Source organism: Acromyrmex echinatior, chromosome 13 (genome assembly GCF_024713525.1).
Source record: "Acromyrmex echinatior isolate Ae372 chromosome 13, ASM2471352v2, whole genome shotgun sequence".
Taxonomy (NCBI): Eukaryota; Metazoa; Arthropoda; class Insecta; order Hymenoptera; family Formicidae; genus Acromyrmex; species Acromyrmex echinatior.
The window spans coordinates 8,309,848-8,332,499 of NC_141864.1; the positions used below are offsets into that span (position 1 = coordinate 8,309,848).

Below are 22,652 nucleotides of genomic sequence, written 5' to 3' on the forward strand. Positions count from 1 at the left end.
AGTGAGGCACGTTAGATAGAATAAAACTCGATGTGGTTTCTTGCTCACAAAGGAATTGCCTTACATCTACCTGCGTCTGAGAGTTGAGAAAATCCTGAATCTCCTTAAGCTGATTGTGAGCCCCTGTAAAAGTAGATGCATTGTCAGAGTATGTACATACGGACTCTTCGTGAGATAAGACGTCGAAGCATGCCAATGAACGCTTCCGAGGTGAGATCGCTTATCAGCTCGATGTGGATCACTTTTGTGGCAAAGCACATGAAAATAGAGATGCATACTTTACTGTTATGAGCATTTCGCCGCTTGCCCTCTCTTATTATGATTGGATCCTCATTGTCCACGTCACAATGCGGGAAAGGTCTTGACACCGTCACTCGGCTGGCAAGGAGCCCCGATTGCGTTGGTTTGACTCTAAAGCATGTATTGTAGTTATGAAATATCTTGGGCATACTTGATCGCAATGAAAGGGGCCAAAAGCGTTTCTTACGGCGGCCTTGCATACCGACATGCACATGGCGCACGTGTTCATGAATTATCACGCGTTTTGCGAAATCGTGCTCACGAGACAATAATATGTGATGTCGTACCTCAAGCAAGTCGATGTCCCCCCCCCCTCCACACGAATTTCTGGTCTCGTCTATAAAAGGTGATAGCGATAACAACTTGCTGGATGCGCTAATGGTTCTATCCTTGCTCAATGCTTTGTATTCTTCAGGAAATGAGGTTTTCTATATGCAATGCTTTATTTTCGTCAGGTGTTGTATCTCTTCTTCCCTTTGACAACGAAAACTGTTTATTTTCGCGATGGTGAAATCAACTAATTTAAAGCTTATTGAGTCTGATCAGAGGAAGATATCATTGTGTGATAAATCAAACGAATCTTTAACCTTTTGCAATAGTTGGGCCAGCAGTAATGCTGCTGTTAACTAGCCTTAGTAGCGTTATGGCCTTGAGAGGTATGATTCGAGCAAAGTAGTTCTACGCGAAATTCGCTGGTACCCTTCGTTCGAATGTATATGCATGCTCCATTGGCTGGCAAAGCAAAACCTATGCATTTGAATGAGTTGAGAGTCCGAAGCAAATTTAACGCATCGCGAAACTTGTAATTTGTTTTAAATTCGGATAACCGGAACTTGAACCTCAGCCATCGCGACTGTATAACTTCAAACGTTTTATTAATATATAATATGTAATATGTAAAAGTTACACTAACCATTTGTTACAAATTTTAATATTTAACAAATAATTAGTGTAATTTTTACATATTATGACTGTGCCCTTTGCACGTATAATGAGTATAATTTATTTAATATTAAGTTAGTATCTTGAAATTTTATACTTTTTTCATATAAATACATGTATCACTAGTAATACAAGGTGCGTCCCAAAATTTTCCGAACTTTTGAAATAAAACAACAACGGTTTACTTTTTTTTTCAAATTCAAATTGTTTATTCAAAGTAGTCCCCGTCGGACTCAATACAACGTTTGGCACGATCTAAAAGCATTTCAAATGAGTGTTTTATGTCGTTCAAAGGTACGTCCTTCAGAATAGTGGTACAAGCCCTTTGGATGTCTTTTACGTCCACATACCGCTTTCCTTTCATGGACAAATGCATTTTGCCGAATAGGTAGAAGTCACAAGGTGCCATATCAGGCGAATACGGGGAATGGTTGATTGTTAAAATGTGATTTTTAGTCAAAAAATCAGTGACAAGTGTCGAACGGTGAGATGGCGCATTATCGTGTAACAAGCGCCAACTTCCTCCTTCGCGATATTCTGGCCGAATACGACGAATGCGGTGCACCAAACGCTTCAAAACGCTTACATAGAATACAGCATTAACTGTTTGGCCTGCTGGAACGAATTCTTTGTGCACAATACCCTTGGAATCATAAAAACTTCGATGGAATTTTCATTAATTGTCGATTTTGGGCGACCTATATGTGCGTCGTCATTTATGTCTTCACGACCGTTCTTGAATCGCGTATACCACTCATAAACACTGGCACGGGCTACACAATTATCACCATAAACTTGTTTCATCAAATTATGGGTTTCGGTAAATGTTTTACCAAGTTTAAAACAAAACTTAATATTGGCTCTTTGTTCGAAGTTCATTCTCGTACCGATGTATACAACATACTGACACTTGAGACGCCATAACTTCGTTTCCACTGAACCAAATGTCATGAAATTTTTACTGGAAGTCAGCTAGGGATGTACCTTTCAAACGCGCAATCGAACACACGGATGGCGCCACCCGACCTATCCCTATTGAAAAAGTTCGGAAAATTTTGGGACGCACCTTGTATGTAAATTGCTTATAATAATTCCACTGTATTCAGTAGATGTTAAGTACATAAAATAGTTCTAACCTAACATGCATCAAAATGCATTAAAATCAATGAGAAGTTTCTTTTTATCCCCTCTCTGAGAGTACACTTTAACTGTGTTCCAAAATTGCATTAGTTGCTAGTACTGAAAATCTATAGTGCATGTGACGTAAATTATAGATTTTCAGTACTGGCAGTAAATTTTGGAATACAGTCTTTATATACATGTGAAACAAGAAAGAATTCACGCATCAAAATACTATATCCTTTTCTATAAAGTCTATATATCCTCACTCCTCAAATACTCGGTTTAGAAATAATATCTATGGTCGAATTAGTACACCGAAACACATCGAAACGCGTATGAGTTAATCAAGACGTATCGCGATCACCATGAAGAATAATGCATTATCATGTCAAAATATGCAGTTATCCTCACTCCTATTATAGTATAAAATCAATACTATTATTCTGTAAATTGTAACACATTTAATAAATATGTGCAAATTGTGTTACTTTAACATATTGTTTACATCATTTCAATAACTTTACATTTTATATTCATTAAGTTCATTTAACATAAGGGATATATATTAAATTTACGTATGAATATGTTCATTACTTTACACAAAAGCTTTAACCAGCAAACTTTTTTCACAAAAATACACAAATTTTTCAACAGTGTATTGATTTCACTATGAATTTATTGCTTTTGGATTGAAAACTATTTGGTGGAAAATTCAGATCATGCCTATAGTCGTTGTAAAAAAAGATTTTTAGAATTTGGATGTCTTCAAGTTTCCTTGAGATAAGCCTTTAAACCTTGTTTATTATTTAATAAGTAAATATTGTAATATAAGAATTTATTGCCAAATATTTACAATATTTATTTAATAAGTAAATATTGTAAATATTTAGCAATAAATTCTTCTTGTAGTGATAGAATAAGGTCGTACTATTATAATAGAAAAATACGAGATATGTTGAATTATTTAATTACAGAAGTAAGATTTGATAACCGTAAAACCGTAGACGTGCGAATTAGAATATGAGATTCTCAGATATTTCTAATATGAAATAACCTATGCTTCTATATCATAGTGAAAATTGTTGCTAAAATATAAATGTTATTGTACAATAATAAAAAGAATAATCGGAATGAACATCGAGTGCCTGTTTCTATGATGCTTGGTTCCAACTATCTGAAGAATTCTACAATGCATCGCATACTTATTTTGCGCGTGCATTAGTTGTATATTTGTATTTTAGAAACATTAAATAAAGTTTTTTAATTGCAATATTGATGTACTTTGCGTTATACTATCGATTTGTCTGGGCATCTTATATTAGGAGCACAATTTTTTGACTTTGCAATTTGCTCACTTTTTACATTTCTTTAATTAAAAAAAAAGGATTTAAATTAAATTTTATATAACATTATCTTAAAGCTTATTAAATTCCCTTCAAAATGACTTATTCTTTTTAAGTCTGTCCACAAACGTCTAGCATGTACCTCAAAATGAACTCGGTACCTCATAATAGGGCCTTTTCTCTATATATTTGAATATTGTATTTTTGCGTTATTTTATGTTATGAATATTGAATTAATATTTAACATTTCTTAATATTAAAATGATACAATTTATCATATAATTCTAAGATAACAATATTAGTAATATTTAATTAGTAATATTTAATATTTAAATGTTAATTTAAATATTATAAATTTACTGAAATGTGTTAATTTAATATATTATAAATGTTTATTTTATTGATAAAATATGTTTTTACAATTTGCTTACAAATTGTGTCAATATTACATTTTGGTGTTAATTTTTTACATAATATTTGTATCTTAGGTTAGATCTTTTAATTTTAATACATATTAGGACATCTTGGATAATGGTTAAAATGGTGATAAAATAGATAGTTTGGTTATTCTTTAAATTTGAGTTTATTCTGAATTATAATAGGTACACATTTTTTAGCTTTAGAAAAACAAACTGTTATACAGATTATTATAGCTCTCTGATGGGACTTAAAGATCTTGGACACGTCAATGACGGATTGGAACGAATTCGTAGAAATATGCATAATTTCGTGTAATTTCGAATAAGGATAGCCGATTGCATTAAGATTTTTCGAGATGAAACACTTGCGCTAGTCAGTTTCGCGAGTCACATATTACGGGTACGGTCTGCACTATAAATGCTTCGAAGCTTCTAACTGACTAATTGGAAAAAAGAATTTTATTAATTGACTAATCAAAAATTGCTTCGAAGCATTTGTAAGATCAAATGGACCGTAGCCATCATCTCCGCTCGAAGTTTTAACAATCATCGCAATTTTACTGTCTTTCGCGACACAGACGAATTCCCTCTTGTCTCGCGATCGGTCGTGTGACCTCTCTTTTGGAGAGAATTTATCTCCCTATTTGCCGTTCGGATTAGTCGAAAAGATTTTATAGTCTGCTTTTATATTCAGCTTTTAATATCGAGATATGCTTTGAATTTTATTCGCTCGCCTGCGCAGCCTGTAGTAATTATACGTGGATGTTGTTATTAAAATCCGGCATGTATTTATTGTATCCGGCTGCATTATCTATTTGTCCAAGAAAAAAATAAAATAAATGCTATTTATAAAGCGTCGAAAATCATGAAACCTGAAACACAATTAAAAGATGTAAGCAATAGGAACAGGAAACAGATTTCCATCTACCAGAAATAGTATACCCGAATACGTAGTTCTTTCTGATAGATTGGAACCTGTTATTCCCTATTCCTATTGCTTATGTGCTTTTTACTTACATATATATATTAGGTGCGCAACTAAGTTCTCGCTGTTATTTTGGTGAAAATGCCATCAAAATAACAGCGAGAACTTAGTTGCGCACCTAATATATATACAGGTTTTGTCTTGATATTGCGTCAATCGGTCCACCTGTCTCATGTATTTGTCTCTATATATTTTCATTTTTTTTCCTCATCGAGCATCTGATCAGGATCGCGGATACATACATTCACCTGTGTATAATTATTTTAACAGATTCATATATTTCATAGGTTATTATAACCGGAGTAATGATGATGCAATATTGTCACGGCATTATTTCCTACATATTTATCTTATGTTAAATTAACAAAAAAAAGAGAGTGTATAAAAATGACCAAAATTGGCCCTGAATGGACATCTTTAAAACCTATGCAGTTGTCATTTTGGAAGTCCGTATATTCATGAAAACGCGCGCGCGTGTGCATGTGTATGTGTAAGAGTGTATCAAAAGTCTGTAAACGGTCGAATATCTCGAAAGTAAAACATTATTGAAAAAAATTTCAGACAAAAGTTATAAAGCTTAAAAAAATCTATTTATTAATTATATTCGCTTGACTTTGAGTGATGCTGCCAAGGTTAAGTCAAGGTCAAATTGATTTTTTTTTTAATGGAACATCCTATTTTTGATACCAAAATTTAATAACTGGTGTCAAGAGCTTTCCAAAACATTATAATAAAATTATTTTTCGTTAAGTACTTTTTGAGTTATATGGTTTGAAAGTTACAGTACCTCCGGAATTAGCATTACATATTACAGGTGTTCGATCGATGGCTAAAATCTCTAATATAATATATATATATATATTTGTAGATCTTCCTGGTGTATTCTTATAGTATTTCATGATCCAACTTGTGTTAAATGTAAACATACCATTAATTTCGAAATCTATCATCATTCATTAGACAAAATAAGTTTCTTTACAGAGCGTTTAAACGATCTATTTTATTATTTTTGAAAGATTTTCCCAGCTTTCCTGGATAAATAAGCATTTTTTCATGGATATACAGACTTCCAAAATAATAACTGCATAAGTTTTAAAGATGTCCATTCAGGATCAATTTTGGTCATTTTTACATATCCTTTTTTAGATATATCGTTTGGAATATGTGAAATGTTAAATTTAATACAAATTTCCCAACTGTGATTATTCTACAAGAAAAAAGAAATTTTTCGTCACTATAGCATTTATCTTGCAATTCTAAAAAATTCAGTATATTTAATTATTGGATTTTAAATGTGTTTATCATATTTATACATATATACAAATAGAAGATTTATGATACTAAACTCCATTATCATCTGGTTTTATTTAGAAGCTATTTCCAGACACTTCTTTTGGCATTGAACTTGAATTAATTTTTAATGACAAAAGAATTTTATTTCCGGCCTCTTTTGACAAAAAATTCTTTGAAAATTATTTTGGAATTGCAATTGAATAAATGATAAACAAAAATGATTGCATGAGAACAAAAGAGAGGATTTGTCCCACTTAGTTTGTGCTCATCGAGAAACAACGAGCAACAGTGTATAAGCATGGCGCACGCTCGTAAAAGTACGGCAATAAAGTCACTCAAGAAGCTCATCGTCTCGTACCATTTGGGCGTGAATTAAAGGCGTGGCGAAAGGCCTCGCAGTGCCGCGATTGGTCGCTGGCGACGATAGGGACCAAAGGCTAACGACCGTGGGTCTGTCTTACTGTTCCATCGAAGTCCAACTCTCAACAATATATCCCGCTGATGCCCCACAGCACAGGGAGAACTATCTGCAGTTGGTGGGAGTGTCTGGCCTTACCCTGATATCTCATCCCCGAGAGTCTTAGTTAGAATCAGCGCGTCGCTCAGTCGACGTCCGTTTCCAGTGTGGATAGACAAAGTGATTGTGGTCATTCAGATCACGGATTGAAGAAAAAGATATGCTCGCAGTTGGGCCCGACGGGCCTGGACTGTGAGCAAAACCTCATTCGTGGATTTAATGGATCCGAACGAGAGCAAGAACATTATCTGTTTGTACAAATATATGTTTAGTGATTGTCTATGCATCCCGTTTTACAATCGTCGAGTGAATTACAATTAGGAATAAAACGAAACATTTGTGAGATTTACCGGGAGAGAGAACAGTTACGATCTCGTTTTTTACAAAGAACTTAATGAAGTGCGATAGCGAGATTTACAACATTTGGTGTCGGAGGGAATTTGTCGGAACTATTTTGCAGTGGTTGAAATGACGGTTACGACTAATTTCTCGATGATGCGACCATGTTTCACTGGATATTCCTTTCAAGGTATGCAGATGATTAAAATATGTTGAATCAATATTTATGTTGGAAAATTATAGAGTTTGGAACAAATAATTTAGTTTCCAACAGTTTTACGATCTAGGCAGATCCGCATTTTTTTCATTTACTTGTTCAATCAACACTTCTTAAATAGTATACAGTCATTTTCGTGTAATTAATAAAAGTATACAAAGTATACAAAAGTATAAAAAAATAAACATTTTAATAATAAAAATATTTATTTTTATAATCTGCTTTTATTTTGCAGAATTGTTTCTTTATAATATTAAGTTTGATAAAATTCTATATAAAGAAAAATCTAGAAAAGTCTAGAAAAATCTAAAAGAATCTAGACAAATCTAGAAAAATCTAGAAAAATCTAGAAAATATTACATGGAGTAATCTAAGATTAAAAAGTATTATAGATAAAAAATGTCAATTATTAACAATATATTATTGTTAAAAAATGAAAAAAAAAACGTATTATTGATTATTTATTTTTAACAACATTTGTATTATAAAAGTAAAATTAATATATTAATCAGAATTGACTGATTAAAAACCAATTCTTTTGGTAAATTTGAAATGTAACTTAAACAAAAGCTTTATTTAAGAATGTAACTTAAACAAAAGTTTTATTTAAGAATGAAATGTTAACATCAATTTTCTTCAAAAGATCTGCCTGATATTGACAGTTGCCCTAAAATGAATAGAACAGAGTTGAGTAGATCATAAATTATGGAGCGTTTCCTGTAGTACTACAAAGTCTTTTTCTTGACTACCATTGTTGGCCTATTGACGTTTTAATTGTATAGCATCTGTCTTTCTTTTACCATTCTATGGCAATACCATTCTATTCTTTTAAAGAATAAGAAATTTTATTGAGATAAAAATGTCTAGAATAAATCATTGCTGGATTTCATATAATTTTAGATAGAATTTTTATATAATTTATCGAAAAAAGACCTAAGATGTAAATGCAAAACCATCCTTTAAAAATATTTTTTATAATTAATTTAAATTGCTGCAGCTAATTTCTATCACAGTTCTCTTTACCTCTTTTTCTCTTGTTCTATTTTTTAAATATATACATTTACAGTACGTACATATTTATTTGCTTACGTGTGTGCTCATTTGTCGTGTGATTATTCATTCTTGCCAGATTATTTATCCTTATCAATCTTTTAGCGCTCTATCATATACATTCGATTCTTCTCGGAATTTTTATTACGAAAAATAATCTTATCTTAGACCATGAAAACACTACCAATACAAATTAGAAATTAAATGTCTATACCAGTTAAAGCTGCATCTTTAATGCTTAAATAATTTAATGTGAATTATATATATACTGTATATATATTTACATATACTTAAATATATAGTACGGAATACAAGAGACTCCCGACTGAGGTAATATTTTTCGCAATAAATTTAATTATAGTTTTTTAGCACATTAATATAATATGATGGTTTATTGAGCATCAAATTATAAAAAATAATTACTTGTCAATTTAATTTAATTTAATTTGTAATATTATTACAGTAGTTTGCATTTATGAGTCCGGAAAATTAATTCGGCGTGTAGTTCGAATGACTACAAATATATATATTCGTATACACATATAATTCACATTGAATTATTTAATTAAAGATTCAGCTTTGATCGGTATAGGCATATAATTTCTAATTATTATGAAAATGCAGAAAGATATTTAAAATTTATTTATTACTATTTTTAAGGAACATTGCTAGCAATAAATAAATTAAATTCAGTATTTTTTTCCAAAATTTTTTGTTATTCAGTCATTGTTGCCTTAACATAAAATATCTATCTTGTTCCGGAATTTATTAAATGCTTTCACTCTGTATGTATTTGTACTTTATTCAATTTGTCATTTATTACGTCATAAATTTGAGCATACTATTGTTCAGCTTTTGAACCCATGCTCTACACAGAATAGAGAAAAATATGTAAGGATGAAGAAAAAAATGTCCTGCGGATGTGTCATTTTGTCACGAATGGAAAAACTTGTAGCTAAATTTATCTTAAAGATGATACGTTTAATAACAAGGTCTGTTAAATTAAATAACGCGCTTCGTCAAGTATTCAGACGTGCGGCATTCCGAGTGTAATTAGTACGTGTAATTAGTCGCTTGATGATTTACCAGCTAGAAACGAGACGCGAAAGTGCTCGCGGAAATCGCGGCGGTACATGATGGCGGACGATTAGCAGTCAACTCAACGAATGCGCTTCCGTAAAATCCGCGCATAGAAGTTTTCAATGATGGTCATTAATTACTTCATCGCGGTGCGCAGAATTTCTTTTTTGCCTCGTGATTCCGTCATTATAATGATTTATGAGACGCGCCACATGGTTTTCTGAGCAGTTGGATGGAGTAGCTTTTCCTCATTCTTGAAAGCGCATTTCAAGTTAAAATTGGAATCGCTTGGAAGATGCTAAACACTTTGAGTTGAAGGAATCTTCGAATAGTCTCGATTTGTTAATTAAATGATTAATTATATCGGAAGTCACTTCACGCGGGAGTGCAATCACTATTGGTGCGGTTTATTCGAGCGTCGATTGCACCCGCAGCGATGCATGGCTATGATTATGTAAGCATTCTGTGCAATCGGATAGCGGTTTCCTTTTTCTGCGGATGCTTTTTACGTTAGTCGAAGTTTGCTTTACTCTTTGCCCTGTGCGACAAAGTGTTTTACACGGAAAGTGTTTAATTACAAACGAAAGCGTGTGACTATACCCTGTTGTATTTCCCGTCTCTCGACAATAACAACGACGGCGATAACGATGGTGCCATCATTTCCATATCTTTTATCGAGTCGCGGTTGTGAAAGTGCAATAATGTACTAACTTATCGCAACCGGGATGAAAAAAAAACGATTAATGCATTTTTCTTATACAATTTATTTACAAGCGATACTTTGTCCCCCCGGATTAGAAAAGTGAAAGCGACGGGGTTAATCGTCTGCTTCCTTCTCACCGTGAACTCTCTAAACAATTAATAACTTATCAATACGATTCAAAATCGCAGAATCAATTGAATCTGCATCAATACGCGTATTTTGTACACAAGTACGCGTCTTAAGTCTTGTACACAAGTATAGATAATACTGTACGCCCGCTCGCGTAGCGTTTGCGTTCTCGCGACAACGTTCTGTCGACGTGAATCGCGCTCTCAGTGCACTCGCGTGAAATAACAATACGTATTTATAAATCAAAATTTTAATGACAGAATTGTCAATACAATGATAAAGCTCAGAACGTAACAAAAAGAAACTCTCGCCCTGTCGATTTCAAATCTAGGCACGGGGAACAACCGACGCGCGCTACATCTCTATCTTCATACGAGCGCCTGCGAACTTGAGGAAGTTTCACGGCGCAAGGACAATGTTTCGGGTGGCGCGGCCACAACGCGGGCACAACAATACTTAGCGTATCGATGAGTATTAAAATAATTTGCATTTATATTTTTGCCAATTTTAAGAAAATCCTAAAAAGAAGTACATTTCTTCCAATTCTCATGATTCATTATACTCGTCTAATCTTTTTACGAAAACTCTTCTTTTTTAATGTTGCGTAAAAATTGAACATCAAATTATATTTTCGAAAATACTACATTATAAATAATTATTATTAAAAACCATAATTTATAATAAATTATTTGTGTTAAGTTTTATATATTATTGATATAAGCCATATTATTGACGCAATCGTAAGAATCAAGGACGTTTTGTTTCGCAGTGCGCTCTCTCAGAACATCGATTCAAATCCAATTGGAATGAATAAGATCGATAGCTAACATGTCGATTACGTTAACTATATACATAACGTGTTGTAACTATAATAAGTACCGCCTTTAACGAACAAAACGCTTCGATCACCGTCTCGCCTGGACGATCTGATTTTTCGTTGTGCTGTCATTGAGATTCCGCTTTTTCATTGATTACCACGTCTTGTATAAGCAAGCGCGTTTTTCTTTAATATTAAACGTGTGACTGCGTATTTTCTTTTTGCTCGTCTAATTACACAACTCATTCGTTTCGTTATTACTGCCTTTTCTTTCAATTGTAATTTCGTCTCTTCAAAAGAGATTCTTTAAAATCAAAGATTAAAAGTAACGAGGATATATCACGAGGAATTACAATTACTTGATTCACTTTTTAATTTGCTTTGAAAAACGTGTTCTAAAACGTGTCCAGTTAAAATTGCCAGCAATGACTTTTTTCTGGACCGCGCGTATTCCTTTCTTTATAGATCAGAGCTGAGCGCGTCGTCGTGTAACGCGAAATTAAATAAGCCAAGCAAATTATACGCTATCATTGTTGTGTGTGTCGTAAAACCGCACCGGGATTTATTGGACTTATCGGTAGTTACGGCATTGTTCATTATACGTTGCAGCCGCCCGCGCTTATAACTCTCTTTTCTTCTCTCTTCTTCTTCTTCTTTTCTCTCTCTCTCTCTCTCTCTCCCCCCCTCTCCCTCCCTCCCTCCCTCTCTCTCTTTCCTCTTTCTCCTGAAGAGAAAAAAAGAGAAAAAAAATTAAATCAAACATGTGGTGCAACGATAAATCCAGACTGCTCTCTTTATACATTGTTCTATAACTGTTCCGCCGCTACCTCGTCAACTGTCTCTCTCTCTTCTTTCTTCTTTTCTTTGTCTTGATTTCTGATAAATATGGAAATCAAAGGACAATTTCTCAATTTAGTAAAATAAAAACAATCAAAATAATAGAAAAAGATAATTTCAGAAAGGGATTGTGACCCTTATTAACATTTGATGTCATTCATAACGTCTACTTGGGATTTCAGTTATGGAAGCGATGAAAGGAGGAAGTGTACCGCTTGTTGCAGACATAGGTTCAATACCGGGCCAGGGCCGCGTAAATCAGCTTGGTGGTATCTTCATCAACGGACGACCACTGCCTAATCACATCAGATTAAAGATAGTTGAAATGGCTGCTGCGGGAGTCAGACCGTGTGTTATATCAAGGTATCAATTTAAGAAGTCTTTTGAATAATTCCACGATAACTTTTTAAAATAGAAATATATACATTGAAAGAACAGTTTTACTGAAGTATTTAAAAATTTAATTAAATATGAATCTAAAAATAATTTTGTTGAGCCAATCAAAATAAAGAACACTCAAGCTGAGTTATTTTTATCATGTTGATTTTTGTCCTTATGAACTTTTATACATTTATTAAGCTTGTTTAAGCACCTATAGCCATGTGTTTGGATTTATTGATAGACTTAGTAATTTTATTAGAAATAGATCTTATATATGGGGAAACCATTATCTCTCTCAAAACTCCATCAGTGTCAACGTTATCTGAGATGGTATTATTAACCATCGTGGATTTTTTACAAGCCAGACTTTTTATCCTTTTATTAATATAATAAAAAATCATTCCTAGAGGATAATTTATCTTTCAAATTTTCTGTTATAAATTCTATGTTCTTATTATAGAATGTAGAATTTGACAATAATTATTTTCAAATTTGTATCTAATTAAATTTTTAAATACTTCAGCAAAATCTTTCTGTGTAAATTTTTGTTTTATAAATACATGAACTGATTCGTCTATTATCGCGTCTCACTGAGAAGACAATTAAGGGTGTCCCATGGGTGCGTTTCGAAGATCCTAAACCGCTATCAAGAAACTGGTAGTATCAGACCTGGAGTCATCGGCGGCAGCAAACCACGTGTGGCCACTCCGGAGGTGGAGGCGAGAATTGAAGAGTACAAACGTGACAACCCGGGTATGTTCTCGTGGGAAATAAGAGATCGACTGATCAAAGAGGGCATCTGCGAACGGACCAGCGCTCCGAGTGTGTCCGCAATATCTCGACTACTCAGGGGTCGCGATTCCGAAGACGACGTTAAACTAGGTGACGGTGAGAAGTCATCCCAAAATAACAATTGCTACACAAATAAACATTAGCAATACGTGTAGCAAATAATATTCCATAGGTAGAATTCAGAGTACAAACCTTTGTACATCTTAGGAGATGGAGGAAATATTAGGTACAAAAAAGTTCTTGCCGATTTTTGTTTGTCACTATTTTTCTGATGACAACTTGTGTGTGTGTGTGTGTGTGTTTTGTGTGTGTGTGTGTGTGTGTGTGTGTGTGTGTAAAGCAAACTTTTAAAAAACCAATTTCGAACAGTTTTTCCTTTATTACATCCCCAAATGCCATACAAATTTTTTGACAGGTCTCTAATACGTTAGAACTAAGTTTGAACACGCATAATTTGTTTTTGATTGGTGGTCCCTGAGTCATATTGAAGATATAAAAAAATGCGCAACTTAAAATTTACTACTTAAAATTGTGTGACTCAGGGAGCGTATTTTACGAATAATGTATCATATATATATATATATATATATATATATATATATATATATATATATATATTCTAACGTATTATAGAGATCTGTCTGATAAGAATCTTGAAGATCTCGATTTGGAAGGTCACTTTCCTTGAATAACGAGGATTTGAGAATTGCAATCGAGATAAATTTAAAATTAAGCTATAAAGAATTAATTGTTAGTACATTTAATGTTAATGAAAAAATCATAAAATATGTTTCTTCAGTTTTTTACATAAAAAACGGCAAAAACTTTTTTGGACATCTGATATATACATCCGAGAAGCCAAAAAAAGAAACGAAGAAAATATTTCTCAAAAATTAATTATATATATAATCTCGCACAAATAATTATATATATTTTTATATATTTTTTTATTCAAATCATTTTCCTTATTGAGTTTTTATTAATTGATTAATAGGTTTTAAATATCATTAAAAAAATTGTTTTAGAGACTAAGCAATGAAGGGACTCGTGCAACAAAAATCAATTTGGTCTGTGCTCCAAATGTTATTTAATTTATACGTTATGATAAGAAAATTTTCTGTAGCGAAAAAATTTAATAGCCCATGCGGAATTATATTTTAAGACATAAACAAAACAGCTTGTCTCTCATTATGTCTTTGATAAAAATATCTGCTTCGCGAATTCTTTGAAATTTCTTCAATCGTTAAATCGGCAGCAGATTTTTTGAGAGGATATCCATCGGTCCTCTCGGCTGCTCAAGTTTTTTCTCGCGGAGATTGATGATAGTTGGCGAATTAGCGAATCGGTCTGACACCGAGTATCCTTGCAATTGGATTATAATGACATCGATTCGTATATGAGAGACCGTACTTGTGGTTCGTTATGTGCCTCTTAAAATTAAAGTCGCTTTTCATGTTTTTTACAGACCTTGCAAAGCACCAAGATACATGATTTTGTAAAAATTACATGCGTCGAAGAAAAAGAGTCTGAGAAAATAACGATTAGCTAGTCACGAAAAAGATTTCCGCTTTGTAAATTTGACTAACTACCTGCGAAGAACTATTTCTTTAGAATTTGCCTCGAGAAAATAAGAATGCAAATACTTTTGCTTCACTGTTCTGTATTATTTTTCGGGTCTGTATTACTTCACATTTAGTTCCATTCAATTTATTTTCAAAGAAACTTTAAAATATATTTTAGGTATCATGAAAAGCGTTTTAAACCAGTTCTCTACAGAAAAACCAATTCAATATTAAAAAGTAATAATTAATTACTCATTCATTACTCAAAATTTGAAAGCACTGAATAACAGAGTTTTTAATACTCAAAATAAACAGTTAACTACTATTCAGTATTAAATTTCTATTGTGATTCACCGTTCTTTTATTCGCATGAATTATAGATTGTATCCTCTCTAAATTTTTTGAAATGGAATCTCACTTTTGAAAAAAATAGTTTAAGTTTCAATCTTTAAGAATGAGATTTTATTCTACTACAAAGCGAGATTCATTCTAAAAATTTTAGACAGTCTCCTAAATCTCAAAAAATTTATCATTTCATGTTGTCCCATAACATATGCGAACGTACGTTGAACACCCACTATTGACCCACTTGAATCCTCAGAAATCCGAGAATACTGTGAATGCGGAGGATTTCGCGTGGTGAAAGGATCTTCGCATCCGCGATACGCCTCATCACCTGGCCCACACGATGGACCACCGTGTGGAACCTACTCGCTTGGGCAATGGTGAATGAATAAATTAAATGCTCGCGTATTAATCGATCGTGCCGGCGTTTCTCGGTCTCAGAAATTGCCGGTTCGCCTCCAGTGCGCCGTGATCCGCTCCGGATCGCTTCCCTCCAGTAGCCAGATCGGCCGCAACTGTTCGACGGGCTCTGTAATTTTCTCGCCGCTCGGTACATGCCCACGTGTGTACGCGCGAGCTTGGTATTGTAGGTTGCACGTAATGAACCTTATACGCGTGCAAATGTTGATCGTCATCGAAAAATCAACGACCAATGAAGGACGCGCGTACCGACTCACGAATAAATTAAGATTCTTTTTTCTTTGCTTTTTCTTCAAGTTTAAAATAAAAAATACATAAATGCTAAAAAAAAGATCATTTTAATATTTTAATTCTCCGGAGCTGATGTCAAAAGCTATAACACAGTTATTGATACTTGGTTTGTGAGACCTATAATAAATATTGATTGAAAAATTATTAAAAGTACTAATTAATTTTCAAGAATTAAAATGACATATACAAAAAGAATGAATATTAAGCTTTATTTAAAACGAAAAGGACTATATTTATATTTTATCTTAAATTTAAGACTATGTTTCAAGACAGTTATTTGAACTGGAGATTGTAAAATTTAATTGAATATAATTTTCTTTATTTACTTGTGTTGAATATTTTTCAGTTAATTTTCACTTAATAGATTTAATAGTATAATCCAAATTTTTGCAGATAACATAAAGAAAATTGCATTGTTTGATATTGTTCAAAATGTAAACAGTAATAGATACAAGAAATAAAGAAACAAATTCAAATAGAGTAATATAACTTTTTATTTTAACATTACTTCAGAAAAGCTATTGTATTGGATCGAACAAAAGTTTATAGCGCTACTTTACTTATTTGGCAATTATATCATTTGCGTGCGTGCGTGCGTGCGTGCGTGTGTGTGCGTGTGCGTGTGCGTGCGTGCGTGCGTGCGTGTGTGTGTGTGTGTGTGTGTGTGCGTGTGTGTGTGTGTGTGATAAAACAAAGTTTTGACGTTAACAATCTATTTTTTAAATTATGGTACAATGATTTTTGGCGGAATTAAGTAATCAAAGTGAAAATTCTCTTTTATTTACTCCGTGATAACTCAGTAATAAAAAATCTTAGTGACATTTTAAAAAAATGATTTTGTAGAGAATACTTTAAGCTTTTACGTTAAAAAGTCGAAAATTTTTGCAAGTTTTTTTAAGCACGTAACAGGCTCATGAAGTGAGGAAAAAATTTTTTATTTTCTCATTTCGTAATTCTCTATGCGTAAAAATTATCAAATTCACAAAAACTTCAAAGATATAGTAACTTTTCAAAAGATTTTACAGATAAAAAATTTTAAGTTTTCCAGAATCCTTTTCTTAAATTTAAATTTCATTCGTTTTTAACAAAGTTACAGCTACTTAAATTTTGAAGTTTGTAACACTACAAACTTTTTTATTCTGACTTCTGATCCAATATTTTTATTCATCAGAATCTTTGTTATCCAAACAATCACTGCAATGAATCCAACAAAGCTGACTCACCGTCCAGTTCCAACGAGTTAAAAAGAAATTCTTAGCTACACATATTACAGTATCAAAATATGTATAAACTGTAATTAAAGTTAAGAGAGTTTAATAAGCTTAAAAATATACGTATATCTGAAATATATGTATCAGTTTGACAGATATTAATAAGTAAGTGCCATACTTGCGGAAAGTTAAGGACAAAGAATTTCTGTGTTATCACAAAGAAATTCTCACCAAACACGGATACAAATTACTGAAGTGGAAAGAAGGGACGTCTTCCTATTTTGCTGACAAGAAAAATGAATTGTGTACAGACACGAATTTATCCTGAGATTATCTGAGGAGCTGCTAAGCCGACAAAGATGAAAGGAACCACAGTTGAAAGGAGGGGAAAGAGGATTCTTGCATATGTAAGTCGATCGCTCTGACGGTCGGGCGCCCGTCGAAAAAATAAAGAAACTGGGGCAGAAATAACACAACCTCACAGAGGGGTGAGGAATGAAAAAGAACACCATCTATTAAACGCCCACGAAGTTGTGAACATACGAGTCGGGCTGCCGTAGGTGTCGAGATGAAGTGACACCTATGTTCACCGAACGTGTCGGATTGTTTTTCTCGCATATAAAATGCATTGCACGCATATGCGTGTAAGTCGAGGGAAACTTTAGGCGAGAAACAATAGAAGTCAAAACGTGGTTAAAACTTAAAACAATGTGATTAAAAAGGCATACATCACGAGCGCAAGCTGTTAGCAGCGAAATATTTATATTTTAATAGATTACAATAGAATAAAAACAATACAATAAAATAGACGGTCTTATATCAGGCGACCATCTTCAGTATTACAAAATTAATATGTGTCATAATTTACATAATGTTGAGAACACCTAATTTCGCATAAATTTTATTCACGTTATCATAATGAGATAGAACATTTTACACACGATTACAATTATATTTTCGAAACGCTTGACGCTTAGGTTATTGTTATATAAAAATTTTTTTTTAGTCCATAAAATTATGCAAATAATCCAGAAGCTAATTGTTTTTTTGTCACAAAAGTCGAACTTATTGAAACACATAATTTCCAGATTCTGTGTTAACAATAAGTTGAGTCGTGGAATCCAAGACTTGGAAAATACATATTGAACTGTTCAAGAGTCAAAAATAAAATAGATAACTGTTCAAGTATGGCACTTACTTATCAAAATAGAGAATTATTCAAGAGTCAAAAAGGAAAGAGATATTTTCTATTTTATTGTATTGTTTTTATACTATTGTAATCTATTAAAATATAAATATTTCGCTGCTAACAGCTTGCGCTCGTGGTGTATGTCTTTTTAATCACATTGTTTTAGGCGAGACATGGTATACAACATTTTAACGAATGTTGAAGGTTAAACGTCACAAAAATGAATGATGAAGGTAGATCTCGTATATACAGTGAGAACAAAAAGTATTCGTACAAGGAAATTTGTTAAAAAAAAGCCTTATTTGTAGAAAATAAACATTCATTAGCAATAAATTTTATACAATAAAAATATTCTGTTCTAACATAAACAATGAGTTTTGTATATATTCCTGATCTTAGAAGCTAAATTTTTCTGTATGAATACTTTTTGAGCATTCAAACAACACAATTTTTAATTTTCGCTTATTTTTCAGATATATTTTGTATAATTAATACACATCTTTTTAGTATAATTTTAAGAAACATACAGTTTATTTTATTCTTTATGAATAAATTATTCAACAAGAATGATCGTCAATTAAACGTCGAATCGACATCAAATTGATGTTGAAATCATATCAATCATATTTGTATTGATCCGACATCAATTCGATGACTCATTTGTTGCAGGATAATATTTATTTTTTTAAAATAAAGTGTTTTTAAAAAATATTTTCTTTACGAATACTTTTTGCACTAACTGTATATATCACAGGAAATGGAACGTCTTACTTGTAACATCGTTATCATTTCAATTATTTTTTGATAACTAGTAATGAAGTACTAGTAATGACATTAATTTTTTTTTATAACTGTAACATAGTTATATTTTTTTTATAACAAAAACGAATTTTACAATTACTTTTATCGTTACTTTTTATCTTTTTAATCTATTTATAATAAAATTTTTTATATATTCAATCTTTATATATTCAAGCTTTAATCTTTGGCCAAACTTTATAATTTTTTCTTACATCAAAATCATTTTAAGTAATATCTTAAAATTAATACGGCTCAATCTGTGATTAGTTTGTCCTAAGAATTGTTTAGTGACGTCCTAAGAATACCATAAATCACAAAGTGTGTACAGTTTGTATTAACAAACTGTAAAAATGAACTTTATAAATACTGAGAATACCGATCTTTAAATTTGACGAAAGAAATGTCATGTACTACAAAATTTATTGTGAAAAATATTATTTTACTGGATTGTGTCTTAAGACCGAAAATTTAATTGATGCATCGTTTATAGAATGACATAAAATATGTAACACGTATAAATTTATTCTGAAATATTATGTATAAAGCTATAGCTCAAAACAAAAAAGTAATTTTATTTCTTATAATTGGTTGAGTTTTCACACAACGATCTAATACTCGGTTAACGAGTAATGGCATGGGTGTATTCAGGAGAGGATTTGGGAGTTCGGACTTCCCCCCCTCCGAAATTTTGTATTAACTATTTCATTTTGAGAACGTCCCGCTAGCGTACATCTTGATAACATGTATCGAATTCATCTCTTTCATTTTTAATTGTAAAAAACATACAATCTTACTTTTGTCTTTGTGTGAGTAGTTTTGCTGTTACATAAAATTTTTTTTTCTTTTCGTTATAAGACCATATAAGTAATTTTTAATACTTCTGTTAGTTCGAGCATGCAATAACAATATTAAAGAATCAAATATTTTGCTTGTACTATTTTTTAACTGTATTATTTTTCTTTAAAGAAAAGTCTTTAAAAAAATAAATAAAGTTACATGATGTACACAACGTAACATTTTTTTTCTTCAAAATGAGATATTAAAACGAGAAGATATTAAAAGCTATAAATATATTCAAATGGAATTCATTAACGTTAAATTGTTGTAAATGTCACAACAACAAAATTAGTGCAGTCACATTTTTTCCAATACAATAGTAAAATCTCCCCCTTTTTTGTCCTTATTCTGTTTGCTGTATGGTATATATCCCTGAGTTGATATAAAACCGCCTTGAAAAAAATTCCACGATATCCCCGATGAATAACGATAACTAGTTGCTTTTAAAAAATAACTTTCCATTTCTCCCTGTCAAATCATACAATATTAGCCACAATATTCATTTCTTCTTGGCGTTTCGTTGGAAGGAAATGATTATTTCCGAAGTCCTGGCGGAATCGTTTCGTCGAAGTTATTTCTGACCATTCATCGCACGTGGATGTGGCACGATTATGGACTCAGGTTTGTTGGATCACGTCGTCGCTTGTACTATTTCCATCCGCATGCAGAGAGGTGTCGGTAAATTCAAGAAGCACAACAAAGAGAGAAAGCAAACAAGAGAGAATGAGAAAGAGATAGAAAAAGAGAACGGAATGACCCGTAGGCGAAGGTGGATGAAAAAAAGGCACGACGACGGGCCGGGAATAGAGTCCGTGTCGAATTTGCAGTCAAGACGCGGCCCGTCTTGACGTCGGGCGTCGTCGTCCGATTAGTCGCGCATCGTGTAAACTTGAGCCCCAAGAACGGTCTCGACGACAATCCCGAAATACACATAGCGACAGATTATAAATTTTAGCATTATTTTGTAAATTACATCTTATCGTTTTTTCAATTTTAATGTCTTTTTGTAGGAAAAACGAGTTCCGGATCCGATTGCGAGAGCGAACCAGGGATTACACTGAAAAGAAAACAGCGCAGAAGCAGGACGACTTTCACAGCTCACCAGTTGGATGAATTGGAAAGAGCATTTGAAAAAACTCAATATCCTGATATCTACGTCAGGGAGGAACTTGCTCAAAGAACAAGATTGTCAGAAGCTAGGATTCAAGTATGGTTTAGTAATAGAAGAGCTAGACTACGAAAGCATATCTCTTCGTCAACGTCTACTGGATATGTCAGTTCTGTAGCTTATCCGACAAGCTATGTTATTCATCCACCGGCACCGCCTCCTCACGCAGGAGCTGCCGTGCCGCCAGGTCATCCGCATCAGCATCCGCATCCTCAAAGTCTGCCAGATGCGTCGTTCTCTTCCGGTCAAGGTATGTATACATTATGTTTACATATCTTAACCTTAATTGATGACATACACAAAAACATATTATTTCTACTTTAATTTTACTACTTTACTAATTTACTCATTTTTATTATAAAAAGTAATACAAAAACGAAATGTAAATCTGTTACGTTCTATTTCAGTTTCCGAATTGTATTCATCTCATGCATCAGTGACTCATCAATTGGAACCAGCGACACGACTATCATCGACCGTTGGATCGACTTCGACTTATAGCTTCCCGGCCACAGTTACTTATCCCAATCTATCCGTATCGTCCAGCTATCAGCAAACAAGTAATCAACAACTACCGCCGACTGCGAACTCTCTCGTCACCATGATGGGATCGAATTCAGGCAATTCGACATCTGCTCCCGATCAATTGGCTTCGTCGGAACTCCCTATCAGCTCGGTTTCACCTCCTCAACAGCAGCAGCAGCAACAACAACAACAACAGCAACAGCAAACGCAACAGACTAACCAAGGAGCTACATCGCCATCATGGAATCTTGCAATAACTGCTAGCGGTAGTAGAGTCAATCTATCAAGTCCTCCAACAAGTCTACAACAATCTCATGTCTATAGCGCACACCCTCATCAAGCTCATTTTGCTAGCCCTTATACTGTGCAGAGCTTTCAACAACCACCTAGGCCAGCGCCACAGACCTTCTGGTATTAAAGTATGAAATAGTTAAAATAAAGAGCATAAAACACTTCTTTTTTGTGAAGAAAAAATTTTTAATCGTTATTATTGTATCGTTAGTTAATATTCAAAGGAGACTGTTTACATTAGAGATTGTTTCTCTTATTTTTATTTTTGCAATGAAAATTCATTTTTATGTAAAAATAAAAATAAGAGAAACAATTTCCAGTGACCTTGATATTAACGAATGTTATTCAGAACATAATCCTGAACAACATTTAAGACGTTTTAGCCGTCAATCGGATTTGCGTAATGTCGGCGGTACTGTAACCTTCAAGCCTTATAACTCGAAAAGTACTTCATGAAAAAATATTTTATTATAGTATTTTGGAAAGTTCTCGAGGTGTGCTACAAGAATATGCAATAAACAATGGGTAGTTCTACTAAAAAAATTTATGTTGACCTTGACCTGATCTTGGTAGTGCCCCCTATCTGTTATTTCCATCTTATTTTCCTCAAGAAAACCTTAATTTTCATATAAAACTTTTCTCTTTCTTAGTTTTTGAAATATTCGCTTAGGGCGATTAAAATGCCCTACCCTGTATACAAACTATATATATAAATTGCCGTGTCCTAATATAAAGAAAAAAAATGC

General features: G+C 32.9%; 1 protein-coding gene and 1 long non-coding RNA gene across 8 annotated transcripts; one reads left to right on the forward strand and one right to left on the reverse strand.

Moving 5' to 3' along the window:
* Window positions 1-1,390: 1,390 nt before the first annotated feature.
* Window positions 1,391-5,011, reverse strand: LOC147907605 (uncharacterized). The gene is made up of 2 exons (XR_015547210.1): window positions 1,593-5,011; window positions 1,391-1,497 (listed from the first exon to the last, which is right to left on the reverse strand). It is a non-coding gene; the product is annotated as an uncharacterized LOC147907605 (long non-coding RNA).
* A 1,956-nt stretch (window positions 5,012-6,967) lies between these two features.
* On the forward strand, window positions 6,968-22,449 carry LOC105143061 (segmentation protein paired). Of its 7 annotated transcripts, none has more exons than XM_011051047.2 (6): window positions 6,968-7,113; window positions 7,194-7,450; window positions 12,276-12,456; window positions 13,073-13,362; window positions 20,933-21,340; window positions 21,498-22,449. In XM_011051047.2, the coding sequence occupies exons 2-6, from the start codon at window positions 7,390-7,392 to the stop codon at window positions 22,031-22,033; spliced, it is 1,476 nt and encodes a 491-aa protein (XP_011049349.1). In that variant the 5' UTR covers window positions 6,968-7,113; window positions 7,194-7,389; the 3' UTR covers window positions 22,034-22,449. The 7 variants fall into 7 exon arrangements, with proteins under 7 accessions (XP_011049349.1, XP_011049348.1, XP_011049350.1 ...); XM_087412548.1 differs by adding an exon at window positions 10,771-10,900 and having other exon boundaries at window positions 6,969-7,450; XM_011051046.2 differs by having other exon boundaries at window positions 6,968-7,450.
* Window positions 22,450-22,652: the final 203 nt, after the last annotated feature.